The 20,674-nt window shown below is 35.1% G+C and overlaps 1 protein-coding gene across 1 annotated transcript; it reads left to right on the top strand.

Annotated features, from left to right (window-relative positions):
• The first annotated feature begins 15,989 nt into the window (after nt 1-15,989).
• On the top strand, nt 15,990-16,876 carry LOC138909596 (uncharacterized). Its single transcript, XM_070200803.1, has 2 exons — nt 15,990-16,363; nt 16,675-16,876. Exons 1-2 carry the CDS (start codon nt 15,990-15,992, stop codon nt 16,874-16,876), a joined length of 576 nt encoding a protein of 191 aa, XP_070056904.1.
• The last annotated feature ends 3,798 nt before the right edge of the window (nt 16,877-20,674 follow it).

Below are 20,674 nucleotides of genomic sequence, written 5' to 3'. Positions count from 1 at the left end.
GTCCTGTTTGTCAATTCTAAATATCTCCTAATTAATTAAAAAGACTCATTATCCATACCGGAAAAATAATTTTTTTTTTTGTAAAAATGGAAAAAACTAAAAAAATATTTTTACTAAAAACAAAAAAAAACGAAAATATATTTTTTCCATTTTTTTTTACAAAAAACTGCTTTAAAAAAACTGAAAAATATTTTCTAAAACAATATTTTTTGTAAAAACTAAAAAAAAACTAAAAGTAATTTTCTAAAGCAATTAAAAACTGAAATATTTTTAACTAAAAACTGAAAAATAAAAGAAGAAAATATTTGTTTTTTCAGTTTTTACAAAAACACTACTTTAGAAATTTGCTTTTTAGTTTTTTTTTTTTTTTTCAGTTTTTACAAAAATATTGTTTTAGAAAATATTTTTCAGCTTTTTTTAAAGCAATTTTTTTGTAAAAATTGGAAAAATTTTCGTTTTTTTTTCAGTTTTTAGTAAAAATATTTTCAGTTTTTACAAAAAATTTGCTTTAGAAAATTAATTTTCAGCTTTTTTTTTTCCAGTTTTTTCAAAAACATTGTTTTAGAAAATATTTTTCAGTTTTTTCTAAAGCAGTTTTTTTTTTGTAAAAACTGGAAAAAATAAAATTTCGTTTCTTTCAGTTTTTAGTAAAAATAATTTCAGTTGTTTTCAGTTTTTACAAAATAAATTGCTTTAAAAAATTGCTTTTCGGGTATGATTAATGAGTCTTTTTAATTAATTAGAAGATATTTAGAATTGACCAACAAGACGATGACTCGTGTCTCTTCGTTTAATTGAGGGATATATTTGAACCCAAAGCATAACTGCACGAGTATAGATAACCCAATAATATAATCAGGGATATTCTTAGATCATTTTTGAAAATAGAGGGATATATTTGGTCATTTGACGTTTAAAATAGCTTTAAGGCATAAAACTGCAATGATGAAGCTTTAACATAATGTACAATTAATGTAGGAGGCAACTAGATAGCATTTCGTACAACAAGTTGATAGATGGATTTCTCAGTAACGTTATTCTGCTCCAAAATATATGTGATGGAAAGAGCTCCACGAGTCAAATCCAATGTATAAGAAGCGTACCTTACGGCTTGTTTGGATGGTTGTTACCTGTTGTATTGTATCGTATTATTACTTTAAATATAATATTTATTTTAATTGTTACTTAAATTTTATTATATCATATTGTTAAATTCGTTATTACGTAACGATGAAAAATATCATTTTATGGAACGACCAATTTGGCGCGATCGCGTCGTTACCTTATTTTTTTTCTCTCATCTCGCCCTTCCTTATTATTAAATAATTCTATGTTATTCTTTACCCTATATTTTTATTTAATAATTCTACCTTATAATTTACTTTTTTAATATAATATTGTAAGTTTATTCTTCGTATTGTTGGTACATGACATCATGAAACGACAGTAAATAATATAATTTATCTAAATATTGTATACATCAAAACGATACAGTACAATACTATACGATACATTATGAAACAATACATAACAACCATCCAAACAAGCTGTTAAAATATATCGTGCGGTTCATTTACATTACAGGCACCGCCTCAATTAACAAGACAGAAATAACAGCCAGAAAAGTATCCATAAAATCCAGAATTTTAGACCACGGTCCAGCTATTTGGACAATGTGTGCACTTAGTATAAATAAATACGTAAATAACTATCTGTATCTGTGTATTTGTATATATAGGTTATAGTTTAACTTCAAATTAGTAAGTACCATACTACTACGGCGATGGCCTATCCGTATATCTGATCATATTTCGTGGCAGGCTTCAAAATTAAAGTATCACTTTCTCAATATTGATATATTGCTTTATGTCTGAAACTAAAAGGCTTGCTTTTAGCGCAAGAAATTATGACAAAGAAGCATTACAGACATGATTTTTATTGAGATAAAAATTGGATGCGCTCGATTTTGCGGCTTAGTCAAGAAAAGATTTTTTGGTGATGCTCCATTCATCAGAATTGATGTCTCTGATTCTTTTCAGACACTACAAGAGAAGTGGAATTGGACAATGTTTTTTGTTTGTTATTCGTGGTACAATAACATCATTCCCTGTTTTCACGAGTGAGATATTGTAACTTAGCAAAAACTTACATTGGACTAGTGTATGCATCAAAACGATGAGAGTATGACATGTGTCCTTGGTATTGTTTACCCTTTAAAATGAATAACAATTAAATTTATACGCGGTTTTAAGGATATGTGGATTGATTCAACACAAGTGATCAAGAATTTTAGATAAACGTATTAAAGATAAAATAAACAACCAAACCAGTTGTGACGTTGAGTCCGGGCTCGAATGTAAGCTGAACAATGATTTTGCCCTCGACCGGACCCTCGATTCGAAGCCCAACGTATATGAAGAACTAAGATTAAAATAAAAATCTTTCAATAGATAGAAAGTAGAGAAATAAGTTTGTATTGCCTTTATATGCTTGTTACAATGTGTTTATTGAATAAGAAACTCCCCCTTTATATAGTAGGAGAGTTTTATCCCTAAAACAATTCTAAAAAAGGTAAAAATTCTCCTTGTACATCAATCACTGATACGCTACCGAATCGGGCGAGATCTACGCCGTGATATCCAGTTGGGTGCGGATATCACAGCCCTCTGTTAGTCGTGTGCAACCGTTTATAGTGCTTTCCGAGGACTTGGAGCTCGTTCCGGGTTCGGGGGGTGTTGTCTTGTTAGGCCCGGTGGCGAGCACCCCATTCTAGCGTCAATTCAAAGAGTTCTCAGATTCGATCTCTATCTCGTACATTCACACTTCTTACTTTGTTTGACTAACCGAGAACTCGGGGTGTGTGCTGACCCCGAGTTCACCTATATACAGATAGTCCCCTCGTTTCTCAGAGATTAGGTTCGCCGAACCGATGGGAAACGATAGATGAACCCCGGTTCCTTCCTTCGTACGTTATAATCGAGGCGACGAATAAGCCAAAATGTCCCATCAGTCGCGTCGTTATGACTTCGGACACGTGTCAATCATTGGCCGGTTGCCTCCGAAAGTGAAACGTCGCGTATTGATTACATTTTCTCCTATAAAGACTTCGACCTTTTGTACTTCTTCCACTTTCCGATCCTAACTTTTATCTTCGAACTCTCTAGCGACTATTAACTCTTTCGAATCTTCATTTCTTTACCTTTGATCTTCAAATCTTCATAACTGTTCTTATGTTTCTACCCAGATCTTCATCCTACCTTCAAACCTTCATACTTTTTCCTTCAAACCTTCTTATTTTCCAGATCACGATGGCTAAGACTTTCAAATCAGTTCCTTAGCAGGCTATCTCTTCATCTTCCCACCCGGCCACAAGTACCGAGGAAGCCATTCCCGGGGTGGTTGCTCTCGAGATGGCTGCTCCCAAAGTGACTGCTACCGAAGCAACCCCAGAGCCCCCCATGAAAAGCTTTTTTCTCGGGGGCTGTTCAATCGCAGACGACTTCAAAGTCGAAAAGGCCTCTGTAACGACCCAACCGGTCGTTTTGACTGTTAGAACCCCATTCCCCTACATAAGACTTCCCGTATGTACTTTTACTAATTTATGACTTGCGGGTATGGTTGGTTCGGGATTTGGAAGTGTTCGGGTTGAAATCGAAACACTTAGTTCCTTGGTTTGGCTTTAAAAGGGTAAGTTTGACTTCGGTCAATATTTTTAGAAAATAACTCCAAAATCGGTATTTTACGGTTCCAATAGGTTCGTATGATAATTTTGGACTTGGACGTATGTTCGAATCGGATTTTTGGACAACCCGGGAGCGTTTCAGCGCTTAATAGTGAAAATCAACTATTTAAAGGTTTAAGGTTCTTTAAATTTGGTTTGGAGTAGATTTTTGAGTAATTGAGGTCTGTTTGGAATTTCGAGCATGGGAATAGCTCCGTATGGCAATTTAAGACTTGCACGCAAAATTTGATGTCATTCCGAGGAGTTTAAGTATGTTTCGGCGCGTTCGGAGTAAGTTTGAAGAAATTAAAAATTCTAAGTTGAATCAATTTGGTTTGAGGTATGATTCTTAGTCTTGATGTTGTTTTATATGTTTTGAAGGTTCGGGCGAGTCCGTTTTATGATTTCAAACTTGTTGGTATGTTCGGGCGGGGCCCTGGGGGCCTCGGGTGTTAACCGGACGAGGCTCGGACCAAGGTTGGATTTTTGAAGAGCAGCTGTTGCACCAGGCTTCTGCTGCAACCGCACCTGCGCATAGGCAGCCGTAGGTGCGAGCTCGCAGAAGCGAGTCCCAAGCCGCAGAAACGAAGAAAGGGTAGGCTGGCACACGCTGCAAAAGCGGAATTTTGGGCGCACCTGCAAGCGCGCAGGTGCGAAGCTTGGCGCGCAGAAGCGGAAATGGGCACAGATGCGAAGGCCCAAGTCGCAGAAGCGGAAATGGGCACAGATGCGAAGGCCCAAGTCGCAGAAGCGGACTCGCGGAAGCGGTCCTGAGGCCGCAGATGCGGAGCTTGGCCAGGCGAGGGAAACTCGCACCTGCGAGGCTTTTGCCGCAGGTGCGGCTAGCCCCCCGCAAGTGCGAAAATGCTGCTGGGCAGAATGGTTTAAAAGGGAACGAGGCTCAGTCATTTTTAGCCCGTATTTCCTTTAATTTTGGGCAATTTTGGAGCTTTTTGAGAGGGGATTTTAACTAGCAACTTGAAGGTAGTTAATTCTATACACTTTGAGTTAAATACATAGATTATGGGTAGATTATAACCGGTAAATCTTGGAAATGAAGGGTTTAGGTGAAAAACCTAGATTTGTATAAAAATGAGATTTTAACCATGAAAATGGTTATGGAATTGGATGGAAATTGTATATTTGAGTTCTTGAGATTATGGTCAATGATTTTCTCCGAAAATTTTCGGAATCCGGGCACGTGGGTTCGAGGTAAATTATAGGAATATTACCATTTTAGGTTGGATAATTAATTTAATGGACTAATTTCGAATTATTGAGCATGTATTAATTATTTTTCATAACATTTGGATAGTTTCAAAATTTTCGGCATTGAATTGAGACTTTAACGCAACGTTGTGATCAGGAAGTGGGATTTGAGACAAGGTAAGTTTCTTGTCTAACCTTGTAAGAGGGAATTTATCCTATAGGTGATTTAAATTAATAATTATTGCTAATTGTGGGGGCTACGTACGCACGAGGTGACGAGAGTCGTGCGTAGCTACTAATAATGCTAAAGTCCGGGTAGTTTAGGACTCAAATCATGAATTACTTATGATAATTGTATCCTTATTTAATTAAAGCAATAGAATTATATTGCAAATTGTTAGAGGAAATGGTAAAAGATTGAAATCTCACATACTTGAAATTTTGTTCAGAATATTTAACTGTTATAGAAATTTGTACATCCTCTTGCGATAATCTCAAAAAAGTATATATATATATATATATATATATATATATATATATATATATATATATATATATATCTCATTACGGAGGTTCATAAGAAAATGTTCTCCTTTCTTGTGGAAGGGGACAAACACCTCGGCAGTATAGATGCATCTATGGATCGCGCCGCACGTCCCTCGACAGTGTACACGACACTCTGGATCGGGCCGAACGACCTCGGCAGACATCGTGCCTAATAATAATAATTACACGATACCTTGATATTTTATTGCAGCTTGTGAAGCAAATTGATAAATTGGAAATTATTGGAATTTAATAAATTAATTATTTCTGCTGGATAAGGAACATTATTGTCATTTCTATAAATCATGTTGATTTAAATATTTCTATTTTAATATTATTGACCCTTAGTGAGTGTCAAAGTCGACCTCTTGTCACTACTTCTTCGAGATTAGGCTTGATACTTACTGGGTACACGTTATTTACGTACTCGTGCTATACGTGCTGCACATTTTTGAACAGGTACAGATATGTCTAGCGGCCTTGTGGACGCATAGGTGTGGTTAAAATGCGGGAACTTAGGTGAGCTGCATTCTATATTACGATCCGCAACCAACAGAGTCTCCTTCAACGTTATTTATATTTTTTCTATCTAATTTGTATCCCAGGCAGATGCTGTATTTTATTTTACTCACTAGTAAATGCTCATGCACTTGTGACACCGGGTTTTGGGAGTGGTTATGAGTTGTTTAGTAATTTAGTTGCTAAAATATTTATCACTTACTCTATGAGTTCTATCTTTACTATTTAATTGAAGAAATTTCGATTCAAAAATACTAGAATGAGTAATTAAGTTAATTAGTCAAGGTTGGCTTGTCTGACAACGGTGTTATGCGCCATCATGAACTTTAATAGATTTTGGTTTATGACAGCCTCATCCAAACAAGATCGGGGTGAAGGAGAATGAATATACACATGCTCAATTACTGAAGATATCCTTCCCATAGTCCGAGAGGACTGTAAATGGAAAGACAAGGACGTGGTTGTCCTCAAGCCCAAGGATGACATTACTATCCACGTGGAGGGGTATTCAAATATTTACACTTACCCCTTCACACTGGGCCCAGTAGACCTGGTGATCCTGGCCTTTTGTAAGAGGTACGCAGTGTGCCTCAGGAAAATCCACCCATCCCTTTAGAGGATCGTGATCCTACTTCATTATTTCGTGAACAACACCGAGTCTCCCCGGTTTACCCTCGACCATCTGCTTCAATTGTACAGTCCCCGAATATTTCAAGGGGGACTAATCAAGCTTGCTCGCCGATCCAGCAAGGCTCCCTTTTCGAGTATCGATGACGATCGGGACCGAGGTTGGCATGGGCATTTTTTTCGGGTACAAACTGAAGACTTGGTTCCTCCCGAGTTCCTACCATTCCCCGAGAAGTGGAATGCATCTCGTAAGTGTAGCCTTACCTTAAGTGTCAATTTTCCTTTTACTTGAAGTGTCAATTTACCTTAAGTGTAGCCTTACACTAGTTTCTTGAAGGTTGACATCGGTAGAGATTTGGTGAACATATTAGCCATATTATCACTTGAATGGATCTGTTGCACATTGATATTACCATTCTTTTGAAGATCATGTGTGAAAAATAACTTTGGTGAAATTTGTTTTGTCCTATCCCCTTTATAAATCCTCCCTTCAATTGGGCTATGCATGCTGCATTGTCTTCATACAAAATTGTGGGTAGTTTGTCACACTTCAAACCATATTTGTCTCGAATAAGGTGTATTATAGACTTCAACCATACACATTCTTGACTTGCTTCATAAATCAGCATGATTAGATGAAGTAGCCACAATTGATTGCTTAGTCGATCGCCAAGATATGACAGTGCCTCCATATGTAAACACATAGCCTGTTTGAGATCGAGCCTTGTGTGGGTCATATAAATACCCAGCATCAGCATAACCAACAAGATCGGGACTACAATTATTGCCATAAAATAATCTCATATCGGTAGTCCCTTTTAGATACCGCAATGTTTGATTCCATTCCAATGTCTCCTTGTAAGAGCAGAGCTATATCTTGTTAAGACATTAACTGAAAAAGTTATGTTAGACCTTGTAATGTTAGAAAGATATATTAGTGCTCCAATTGCACTAAGATATGGTACTTCGGGACCAATAAGCTCTTCATTATTTTCATGAGGTCGGAATGGATGTGCTTTATCCATATATAATCGCTTTAAAATCATTTTAGTGTATGCTGATTGATGGACAAAAATTCCATCTTTCATATACTTAATTTGTAGACCAAGACAAAATTCTGTCTTTCCAAGATCTTTTATTTCAAATTCTTTCTTTAAATAGTCTACTGCTTTAGGAAGCTCTACTATTTTAGGAAGCTCCCTAGGAGTTCCAATGATATTTAAATCATCAACATACACGATGATTATAACAAATTTAGATCCAGATCTTTTTATAAAGATACAAGGACAAATTGAATCCTTCTTGTACCCTTCTTTCAACAGGTACTCACTCAGGCGACTATACCACATGCGCCCTGATTGTTTCAATCCGTATAAGGATTTTTGAAGCTTTATTTAATAAATTTCTTGGAAACCTTAATATGCTTCAGAACATTTTAAATCCTTCAATGATTTCCATTATACGCATATCACGTTTTTCTTGTATTTTCAGATTAAAACCTGAAATGACGACATCCACCACAGGAGAACATGTCTCTATATAATCAATGCCAGGATATTTACAAATTTTCTTGTGACACAAGTCGTCTTTATGTTTATCGACTTGCCTTTCTTTTTCCCCCGCACAAGAACGCATTTATACCTCCACTGGCTTTATACTTTCAGGTGTTGGGACTATCCGTCTAACTTCATATTTTTCAGGTGAAATCAATTTTCATTGCGTATTTTTTATTTGGCCAATCATTTATCTGTCCAAATTTCATGATAGATTTGAGCTCAAGATCCTCATCAATATTAATAATATTGAGCTCTACATTATACTAGCAATATCGTCGACGATCATTTTATATCGGTTTTATTATTACCCAATAAAGACATAACTTATTGAGATCTCTTTATCTTATTATTTTCAGGTACCTGAGCCTTTCCCATGAGGTATTATGAAGTGTTATGTCGTGGTGCTCTTCTAGAGCACTTGCCTCCTTATTATGACCATCTTGAACATTTGCTCCTCTCCTTTTTCAAGGAGTTTTATCTTTGGAACCGATTAGTCTATTATGCTTCATGCATGCCAGACTCTATTCATTATGAACTTTATTTTATTTGGAGCATTAGCAGCTGAATATGATATTTAACTTTGGGTCAGCAAATACGTCTGGCAATATTTTGCAAATGAATTATCCCTTGAACTTCAAGTTCACATTTTCTCATACGAGGATCTAGATGTACTTATAATAATTCATTACATGCATTGCTTTTTCAGCTGGCCATTTTCTCCCCCTATTTTTGGACATATATCCCTAGCCTTATTTGGGGATCCATCTTTGTATATTGTGGTGGAATAATTAAATCGTATAGCACATTCATATTTCTAGATGGAAATTATTTGGTTCCTGACCCTGAACCGATTATGATAGGGAGAACTTATCTTAATTTGGCTAGATGCGTACAAGTGCTGTTGTATATTAAATAATACATCACATACCAAATTTTATTTTGGCAATTTTGTTCTCATAACTAACGGTTTAGCTATAATTGGAGGCATACAATTTCTGCTAAACCAACTTGGATTTAAACCAGTATTATCAAGATAAATAATCATAATTTATATTTTGGAACTGTGCTCTAATAATTTGAGCAATCAATCTTGCAAAAGCCAAACTGCAAGTTGATAACAAATGCACATATGACCAAAGAATAGATGCATCTATTAAAATCATATAATAGTAAACGGTCGACATGGCAGGTGACTGGGCCCATATATTTATCACCTTTTATTAATTCCAGAAATCAAAGGATTCAATCCCAACTTTAACTGATATATCATGAGAATAAGCAGCACAAGAGAATTCTTGAAGAATCTTATATTTCTTCAATATATGTCAATATAATTCTCAATTAATTTTTTCGCATTATAATTGAACCGAGATGGTCAACCGGTCATGCCAACTAATATTTATTTTAGTAAACCTCTAGTTTATTTGTGACATATGATTCCATCATCATGCTTATATTTGTGTAGTACAAATAAAAAGAAAATCGGGTAATCTTTCATATTTATCCGTTATGATTATAGAAATATAAAAATATTCAATATTCCTTTCATTTATAGTCACAATATGCCAACCACTTTGACTTATACATTTGAAACTCAAAAAGTTTTTTTTTGAGACTTTACAATATCAATGTCGTGAATACTTTTATTCATCCGGGTAGTAACAAATTAATTTTTCTGGAGCTCTTAACAACTTTTGTACTACAAGATCTTTTGTCACACCATTCATATAGTAAATGTCTCCTTCATGGAGAAAATTATATCATAATAAATTGTTATTGTCAAAATCATCATAAGCAAAGTCATTTTTTTTTTTGGCTTTAATTTTGCCTTTAATAACCTTCTATAAGGCACAACAAAATATTTTTTGGCGTATCACATGTACGCGACCAATGACATATTCATGTAACCACACAATAATATTTATTCTCTTTATTTCACTCAAACCTCCCTCAGAGGTGAGTTGTGTGGTATTCATCCAATCATGCATTGCATGTCTTTATTCATTACTTTTATCACATATTACAACATTCACCTTTAGGAATGGGTCTGCATTCTCAATGCTTATCACAAGTCACATTCTCTTCAATGAATGTATCATAATCGGCGGCGTGCTTTATTATTTTGCATACCAATTTGATGGTAAACATTGCCTTCACATTTTGGCAATGTTTACCTCTTGAGTTAAACTATTCATAATGTCATTTGGATATAATTCTCAATAATAGACTTTCGTTTACTCAAATCAGCTAAGTAATTAGTGTCAAACAAATATATGAAAATATAAAATAATATTGAAAATTCACATGTGGTCTTTGCTGCAATAAGCTTACTTCAAGATGAAAGTGATATGACTAGAGCATTAAAGAAAAGTAATGTATCAAATAGAATAATATAGTACTACTAGTTACCATGCACTTTTATGGAAACTAAGTATTATGCTCTCTAGAAAAACAAAGAGATATAGCATAACCTTTAATTGAAAAAATCATTGACAATATTTTTAACATTAATGAAAAAGTCAATATTGGAATGACTCTACCATCTTGTTGCCTCCCACATCAGTTATACAATAGGAGCAGTTATGTATTTTAAGTCACAAGAAACTAACCTTTTTTTTAATTTAATGGAGTGTACTAAGAATATCGTGTACAAATAATAAAAAATTGGGTTGCAGAGATACAAACTCACTCAATTTTTTAATATACGAGAATTAAAAGTTTTGATCGGCCAATGCTAATTCAAAATATATTTTCATTTGGATCGTATATTTATTTATCAATAACGTATGCTAGTTGTGCTATTAAGATTATCCGAGAGAAATTTACCTCACATTACCTTTTCAAAAGTCAGAATGGCGCATGATGGTCAAGCATATATTTTATAGGAAAACGTTCAGTTAAGGGAAACTTTACATAAGGTTCTTGTTTTTTTTTTAACTAAGGAACCAAAGTTACTCAAATGACTTTGCCAAAGCTGTAGTAGCTCCCCAATTTCTTGTACTTCTTTTGGTCTTTGGTTTAGTACGTAACTCTTGGCTGCATCATTATATACTTCTGATTCTTATAATAAGATCTATATAACCAGAATACGAGATGAAAAAGATCAGACCAAACTTACAACAAATATTAGAAACTCGTTCATTGAAATGGATATTGATAATGCAACAAAATAAAATAAGTAAAACATGGAGTAGTAATTAGTTTACATTTAAGTATTTTCCTTTATAAAGTAAAACACTTAAGAATATGAATGGATTTATAAGAAGAAAATACTTAGCATTGGAAAATTTCATAACAAATAAAGAACCTATGAGAAAAATGAATAAGAAAATAAATTAATTAAAAAGGATTAGAAAATGTATCATAGCATTAACATTATATGCCTTATCACAGTGTACTGGTCTCCTCAACCTTATTGTTACTTCAGTTATATTTGATACCATTCTTTGAAATTGCTAAATGAGAAAGAAAAGCTTATCTCTTCAAGATGAATATTAGTCACGGCAGGAACATGCCTTTTATGATGTAGGACAATTTTGTAGACGTAAGTAACTCAATTGATTAGGGCATCGGGCTGATAACGTGTTATAAAATAAAAGCAACTTAGTAAAACATGAACAAGACATGTTGTTATGAAATAAAAGTAATTTAGTAAAACATGAACAAGAAATGGAGATAGAGAGAAGGAAGAGATTTTCTTCTTCAATTGTGTGTATTTTCTTATCTATTACAAGGCCTTTATATAGGCATGAAAAATGAAGAAAAATATGTCATTAAATATGTCATTAAGCATAGAAATATGTCATCGAATATGTCATTAAGTATTTGATAAGATCATGGAGGAAGAGTAGATATCCACCATAATTTATTTTTTCTTATAACACTTTGGCTTATTTTAAGTATTTTTAAACTTATTTAAGCAAATTTTCACATTTACCAAACACTTAAAAAAATTAAAAAGAGTTTAATAGTTGATTTGACTAATTTAAAAGCCAATCCAAACACCCTTAAAAGTTGATAACATATTGAGAATGTGGTTTTAATTCAAGAAAAGAAACTTATAATTTAATATAACTACTTTCATCTTTTTTTCGGAGAATACATAATTACCCCATTTAACTAGTCACATTTATTCACTTAGAGCTGGTTGGCCAATTCTCTCTCGGTACATGTTAGCCACTAACGTGCGCCAACCATCCTAGTAGGAGAGGACAACCATCAGCTCAGGCAGTAATGATAGAGAAAGAACAAGCAAGTAAGGTGCCGACTCCAGTAATTCAGTCAGTAAAGATAGCTGAGAAGAGTGCGACAAAGGTAAATCAACAAGCGGTAATTAAAATTGCCCAATCGTGTGAAGCATCTACTTCGAGTGGCAATAATTACGGCGAAGGACCCTAAAGTATCAGGTCGAAATGCAGTTGTGAAGCCAGTTACAACTCCAATCAAGGAGAGAACTGGGAAATAGGTGGGAGCTACTCAAACGCAAGCGAGGGGATTGAGGCAGTCCCGGGCGGATGAGGTTGAGCAATTGGAGACAAGCACTGGGAAGAAGGTTAAAAATACGAGTTCTATTTGGGATAATTTTGACATATTCAAAATCTCAAATGCTGGTTTTAAGCTGGAATTTGTGGATCCGGAGATACTGTAGATCAATTGATTGGAGAAAAAGAAGTGATGATATTAGCTCATAGATTGAGTACTGGCAGAATGCAGTAGTTTGCTATGCGTTAGAAGCTCACCCTCAATTCACAGTACTGTATGGCTTTATACAGAGAATCTGGGGAGACATGACATCAACAAAATGGCCATGATTAAGAATGAAATAATGATATTTCGATTTGATAGTGAGGCAGGAAAGAAGGGTGATTCTAGGAGGGATTTATCCCTTTTACAATAAACCATTAATTGTCAAATCATGGACATCAAAAATAAAATTCTCAAAATAGTATTTGCAATCAGTGCCTATTTGGATCAACTTCTAGGATTGGATTTCAGATATTGGAGTGCTAGGAGGCTAAGCAAATTAGGAAGTTTCACCGGAAAGCCATTAATGGTGGATAAACACACTGAGAGGAAAATGAGACTTAACTTTGCTAGTTGTTGGTGGAGATTAAGGTTGGAACAGAATAATCTGATGAGATCCTATTCAGAAATGAGAAAGGGAATATGATCAACCAAAAGATCACGTATGAAAGAAAACCTTCCATTTGTGAACATTGTCATAAATATGGGCATGAAAGTGATAGTTATAGGAAGAATAAGGCTAAATAGAAGCAAGTCGAGCCAAATATACAAGTGGTTAATGTACTAGCTACAAACCAAGCTAATGGGGGAAGGTAAATTAGACTAGGGAGGGGAATACAGTACAACAAGAAGCTGAGGATAGAGATACAACTAAAGCAACATGGGTGGAAAATGCTTAGTATGACAAAGAGAGGAAGACTCAGGCTGATGCAAGATGGGTGAAACAATATCATCCTGTTGCGACAACATTTGTTGCCGAAATAGGTTTACATCTGAGGAATACTTTTCAGCCTTCAAATAAGGATAAGGTGGACACTAGTAAACATGTGAGTAATGCATTAAGGAGGGAGGCAATAATACTATCCATGTTAGGGACATTTCTTATTCTGTGGTGGAATCTGAGAGGCCTTAATAGCCTCAATAAGGAGGTCAAACTCCTTTTCAATGATCTTGATAATGGTTTAACTGGTACTTTAGAGACCAAAACAAAATTTATAGAATAATTAAGGTAGTTGAGAGTCTATTTGGTGGCTGGAAGTATTGTACAAATTATCTAGCTCACTGTAATGGGAGGTTTTGGGTGATTTGGAGGGAGGATACCTATAAGGTTACTAAGTGTAGTGAAACATCTCAAGCTATCACTTGTCAAGCTACTTGTATTCCATTACAAATGCAGTTTCTTGTTACATTTGTGTATGCACACAATGTGAAAGAAGAGATGAGGGAATTATGGGATTACTTTAGGGCTGCTTATCGGGCGGATTGGGCGGTTAATTACTCTTAACGGTTTGGTTTAACGGTTAAAGACTTTTAAATTTATTAATCCGCTAGCCACCCGATAAGATATCGGGCGGATTGGTATCGGTTTAGCTCTTATCAGGCAGTTATCGGGCAGTTTATCGGCCTAATTCAATCTATATTGCGTACATTAATTGTTTGCTGACTGCCTAGCATACAAATTCAGAATAGAAAATTACACATTGAGTCCAGACATACATGTCTGTTAATGCCTACATAAGAATGATGTAGTGTGTCATGTGTTGTAGAGTGAAAAAAGCTGTGGCACATCACTGTTGTTCTTCTATTAAACATAGATAGCAGCTTAAACAATCTTGTTGTAGGGTGGGAGAATAAGCCAAGTTAAGCCAAGCCTGGGATCTTATGATGCATAGTACGTAAGGGTTCTGATTATTTAGGAATTAGGCATTAGAACTTAGAGATAGAATACTGGAAGAAGTGGAAGGGTTTTTGATATTTAATATATATATATATATATATATATATATATATATATATATATATATATATATATATGGATAAAAATAAATTATTTAGAGATAGAGTACTGGAAGAAGTGGAAGGGTTTTTGATATATATATATATATATATATATATATATATATATATATATATATATATATATATATATTCTTAACGGGTTAACGGATTGTCCATTAAGAAAATTGAATAATTCGCCCCCAAACCGATAAGCCGTTAATAAAAAAAATTTAATCCGTTCCCCGTCCGTTAAACCGTTAACCCGATACCAATAAGTCATTAAGCTTCGGTTTCGGTTCGGATTTCGATTTCGGTTCGGTTTTGAACACCCCTAGATTACTTAGGGCAAATGAATGGCGGTAATGTTATGCCCTGTTTAGTTCCGGTGATTTCTACTCAGTCATGCATAGGGAAGATAGAGTTGAAGGGAATCCTATCACTCTAGTTGAACTAGTGGATTTCTAGAAGTTCCTGGATGAGTGTGATTTGGAGGAGTTACTAAGGGTAGGATGTATATACAATTTTATTGACAAGCATGAGAGCATCAGAATATTCTCTAAAATTGATTTGACATTTGTTAATGGAGATTGGCTTGACTTTATTCTCACATGTAGGGCTAACTAATTATCTAAGGATATTAGTGTTCACAATCCTGCACATGTGGCACTAGTGACTTCTATGGCAAAGATGAGGAAAACATTTAGCTACTACAATATTTGATGTCAACATCCGGAGTTCCTACACATAGTGAAGACATAATGGAAGAACCCTGTAGCTGGCTGCAAGATATTTTAGATAGTTAGTAAATTGAAAAATTAAAACACAAGCTGAGAAAATTGCATTCATCATTAATAAGGTTGACGAGGATAGGAGAAAATATAAGGAGGTTCAGGTACTTCTACAACATAATACACTAGATGTTGATCTTCAGCAAGAAAAGAAGCAACTTGGAAGGAGATTCAAAAGATCCAGCTATCTAGTAGAGTTGATGTTAGTTCAGAGGCGTAAGGCTGTGGTTGAATCTTGGAGATGATAATACCAAATACTTCCACTCAGTAATTATGTAGAAGAGGTTGATCGATGAGAACCACCAAATGCAGCACGATCCTAAGGTTATAACAGGTATCTTTATGAGATTTTATCAACAATTATTAGGGGAAAAGGAGAAAGAATGAAAAAGGCTTATAATAGATTTCTTACTCATAGGCATACCCTAACAGTAGAACAACAAGTCCTACTATTAAAGATGTATACCAGACATAAAGTTAAGAATGCTTTATTAAGTATTAATGCTAACAAAAGCCTATGTTGGGGAAAAAGGAGAGAGCAGACAAAAGGCTTATAATAGATATCTTACTCATGGGCATACCCTGACAGTAGAACAACAAGTCCTACTATTAAGGATGTATGCCAGAAAGGAAGTTAAGTTCAGTATTAATGCTAACAAGAGCCTAGGACCAGGTGGGTATGTGAGTGGCTTCTTCAGAGAAACATGGCAAATAACAGGTGGGGACTTGACTGATGAAGTTCTTGAGATATTGAGGTCTAGGAGAATGCTTAAGCAGATAAATGCTACAATTATTATAAGATTGATAATCCAGAGAATGCAAGTCATTTTAGACAAATCTCCTGCTGTAATGTGCTATATAAGTGTGTATCCAAGGTGTTTTGTCATACACTGAAACACGTGTTGTCTATACTAGTGAATAGTACACATGTAGCATTTGTCAGTGGCAGGTCATTAGCAGATAATGTCCTCATTTGTCATGATATAATAAGACATTACAATAGAAAGACTTCTCCAAGATGTGTGATGAATTGATCTTAGGAAGGTTTATGACACGGTAAGGTGGGAATTTATTAAGGAAATGATGTATGGCTTTGGATTTCCTAACAGTTCCATTCAATTGGTAATGATGTGTATGACTACAATAAAGATTTCCATTAAAGTGAATGGATATGGGTACTTTGAAGGAAAAAGGGGATTAAGGCAAGGGGATCCCATCTTCCCTTTACTTTTGTGTTGGTTATGGAGTATCTTTCACGACTGCTGGAGAAGATGAGAAAACTACCTGATTTTAAATACCATCCTATGTTCGAAAGGCAACAGTTGGCACACATCATCTTTGCAGATGATTTGATGATCATATTCAAAGGCAATGGGGTATCAATATAGAGGGTCATAGAAGCTCTTTAGCACTTTTCTGCAACCAGTGGTCTGATTGCAAATATTGAGAAATCTAATATGTTTATTATAGGAGTAGATGAAACCACTAAGGAAAGATTACTGCTCCTTACTAGATTTGTAGCTTGATCTTTTCCAATTAGATATTTGGTGCTTCCTTTGTCACCTAAGAAGTGGAATAAAATATAGTGTCATCAGCTAATTCTGAAAATCACAGCTAGGATCAGGGCAACTTCAGTAAGGCATTTGTCAAATGCTGGAAGATTACATGTTATACCATCTGTTCTTTCCTCGTATAATTTCTAGGGGTCAGTCTTTATCCTACCACCGAGTATTTAAAAGAGGTTGATAAGTTGTGTAGGAGATTTATTTGGGGTAACACAGAAAACAAGAAGAAGATATGCCTTGTTTTTTGGGATAAGATTTGTCCACCTAAACAACAGGATAGTCTCAACATTAAGGGTTACAGACTATGGAATATGGCTTCAGTAGGCAAACTAATATCGATGATTATGGAAGTGGAAGACCTCTTATGGGTGAAATAGGTGAATGGGATCTATATGAATAATGATGACTTATTTTGATTTCATAAGCCACCAAAGGATTGCAGTTGGTATTGGAGAAAATTACATAAACGGAAGTTGAAAACGATACATTGGCACAAGGATAATCCCTACTGCCTCACATCTAATGGAAAATACTCTGTCTCTGGAGGTTATTTGGATATGCTAGGCTCTCCAACTAAGATAGAAATTGCAGAACTGATATGGACCAGGATTGCTTTGCCAAAACATAGGTTCATCCTCTGGTTGGAATCATAGGAAATACCACTTATTAAGGATAGGATGATTGGAATAGGTTTGAGGTGTGAAAATATTGAATATGGACTATGTGATAGTAACTATCTTGAAGATGCTACACACTTATTCTATGAATGTTCGTGGAGGAAGGGGTACAGGATAGGCTGCAAGACTAGATAGGTGTCAAACTTTAGCATCACAGGGTGGAAGAAGCTTTACTGAAAATCAAAATGAAACATTAGAGCAAGTTAAAAAAGGAGGATATTGCAATTGTATATGGTGCTATGTATACCAAATATGGATAGCAAGAAACCATATAATGTTTAGAGGTAAGAGTGTACATAGCAGTTTTGTGATACTACATGTTCAAAGTGTAATTAGAGAAATAATAGACATGTATATGAACTCAAAGAATGGGAGGAAGTATCTTTATTAACTCAATATGTAACTAGCTCTCTCGAGGCTCACTAGTACTTGACACCCTTCCTAGAAGGTAATCGAGTCTATGAGTGCTCTTGTGACGACCCGATAGGTCGTTTTGAGTACTAACCTTTATTTTAGTATTTTGAGATTTCTGTTAGCTTCATTTGATATTTCTTGATTTGTGTGCGTGGTCCGTATCTTTTTTTCGAAAAGTTTTTACGTAAATATTTGAAGAAAAAAGATTTTTGACTTAAAATGATATTTGATTTGACCACGATCAATATTCATGATAAACGAATTCGGATCGGTATTCTCACGATTCCGGTAAGTTCGTATTGTGATTTTAGACTTGGACGTATTCTCAAAATTGAATTAGGAGGTCCCTAAGATGATTTGGCTTGTTTTGCCAAAAGTTAGCAATTTGAATGTTTGAAAATTTCTTAGGTTTGACCGTAGGTTGACTTTATGGTTATCGGGTTCAAATGTTTGTTTTGGGACTTGGAATAGGTTCATTTTTTTTTATTTGAAACTTGTTCGTAAATTTTGGTTCAATTCGGAATTGGGTTGATAGGATTCAGACGCTTGGTTGTAATTCTAGAGGTTCTTGAGTTTTTTTTTGAATTTCATGCGTTTTAATGTCCGATTCATAGTTCTACATACTATTATGGTATTTTAATCGCGCGAGTAATTTCGTATGATATTTTAAACTTGTGTGGATATTTGGTTTGGAGCCCCGAGGGCTCGGATGAGTTTTGGGCGTGTTTTGGAATAGTTTTGAGCTGGAATAGGTTTGCTGGTATGCTGATGCCTTAGGTGTTGCAATAATGAGCACCAACATCACAATTGCGATCTTCGTAGGGGGGCTCAAGTGTCGTAATTATGATACCTGGATCAAAATTGTGAAGTAGTACTTGAGGTGGGTAGGTTCGCATTTACGACCATTTGGTTACATTTGCGATGGGAGCAGACTTCGTAATTGCGAAGTCAATATCGCATTTGCGAAGTCGATGTCACATTTACGACTTCCCTTTAGGCTGACAGGCACCACAATTGCGAGCCATTCTTATCAATTGCGAATCGTGTGTTGCAATTGCGACATCTGCGCCTGAACATAAAGTCTGGAAATCGGAATTTGAGTCTTATTCTCTCATTTTAGAACCCGAAACACTATAGAGGCGATGTTTCAAGAGATTTTGCTTCCCAAAATTATTTGTAAGCAACTTTAATCCATTTCCTTTCGATTACCCACTACTTTTCATGTGTTCTTAACATCAAATCTAAGATTTTTATGACAGAAATTAGGGATTTGTGTAGAAATTGAGGATTTTATAAAATCGAGATTTAGACCTCAAATTGAGGTCGAATTTTGAAACAAATCACATAACCGGGCTCGGGGGTGTGATAATCGGGTTTTGGTCTGAATCTCGAGTTTTGATCAAGCGGGTCCGGGGTTGACTTTTGTTGACTTTTTCCAAATTCATTAAAGATTGAATCTTTTTTCACTTGTTGGTAGTTTCTAAAGCTTATTATGAATTATTTGAACAATATTTGGCTAGATTTGACTGGTTTGGAGGCTAATTCTAAAGAAAAGGTGATGGTTGAGTGTTGATTGATTTGCAAAAAGAGGTAAGTATTGTGTCTAACCTTGACTTGAGGGAATTAGGACTTATTGAACTATTTGTTATGTGATTTATGTGGGGAAATGACGTATAGGCAAGATGACGAGTGTATATGCGCAATCGGGGGATCTAGCATGCAGGATTGGGTTATTTATTTCCATGTCTTTGTTATTCCATGTTATCTCTTGTTATTTGCTTTAATTGTTACATATTCTTACTTGACATCTATGCTCTACTTGTTAAATCGTTACCTAACTGTTATTTGTTTGATTTTACTCATCTTCCACTCAATAACCTGCTTACCTGCTATTTGTTCCTACTTGCCTTAATTGTATATTCAAATTGTCTCATGTTTTACCTGCTTTTATTGTTCTTATATTACTTGATGCACTATATTATGTTGTTTTGCTTATGTGAGCCGTGATTCTACTCGTGTATTGATAGATCAGAAAGGTATGAGATTTCGAGTTGTTTGATATTTTCTGTCATATTGATGATTCTTAGGTGTTCAATACGCTTCTTCCCCTTTTATGTTGATATTTCATAAATATTATTGTTGAGTTGTTTATGTTAATACTGTGAAATTGTTGGAGATCGGGTTGCACGCAGCAACGGTATTGAAATGATATGATATGATATAAAAGAATAAGGACGGAGTATACTATGAGATGATGATATGGTAGGATTGGGTTGTGCGCCCCAATGAATTGATGTGTTATAAGTTGTTTGTGGCTGTATAGTCTGTTCTTGGTGTTGTGGTATGCAATTTGAGATTTTGTTATTGTGGGGCCCTCTTTGGTAGTTGACTTATGTGTCCAGTTATTTGACTTTACTGTTCTATTTCTATTCCTGTTCTTGTTATTATTGTTTCGTACAGGTTTAGTGTGAGTGTCATGTCATAGCCTCGTCGCTACTTCGTCGAGGTTAGGATTCGCAGTTACAGAGTA

Source organism: Nicotiana tomentosiformis, chromosome 4, assembly GCF_000390325.3.
Source record: "Nicotiana tomentosiformis chromosome 4, ASM39032v3, whole genome shotgun sequence".
Lineage (NCBI taxonomy): Eukaryota > Viridiplantae > Streptophyta > Magnoliopsida > Solanales > Solanaceae > Nicotiana > Nicotiana tomentosiformis.
This window is presented reverse-complemented; position numbering and strand designations above follow the sequence as displayed.

What these genes read in the sequence shown, in the direction of transcription:
- LOC138909596 (XM_070200803.1), top strand. Translation starts at nt 15,990, where the DNA reads ATGCTAACAAAAGCCTATGTTGGGGAAAAAGGAGAGAGCAGACAAAAG. An exon ending in TATATAAGTGTGTATCCAAG is followed by an intron (nt 16,364 to 16,674) that starts GTGTTTTGTCAT and finishes GGTACTTTGAAG; the next exon opens with GAAAAAGGGGATTAAGGCAA.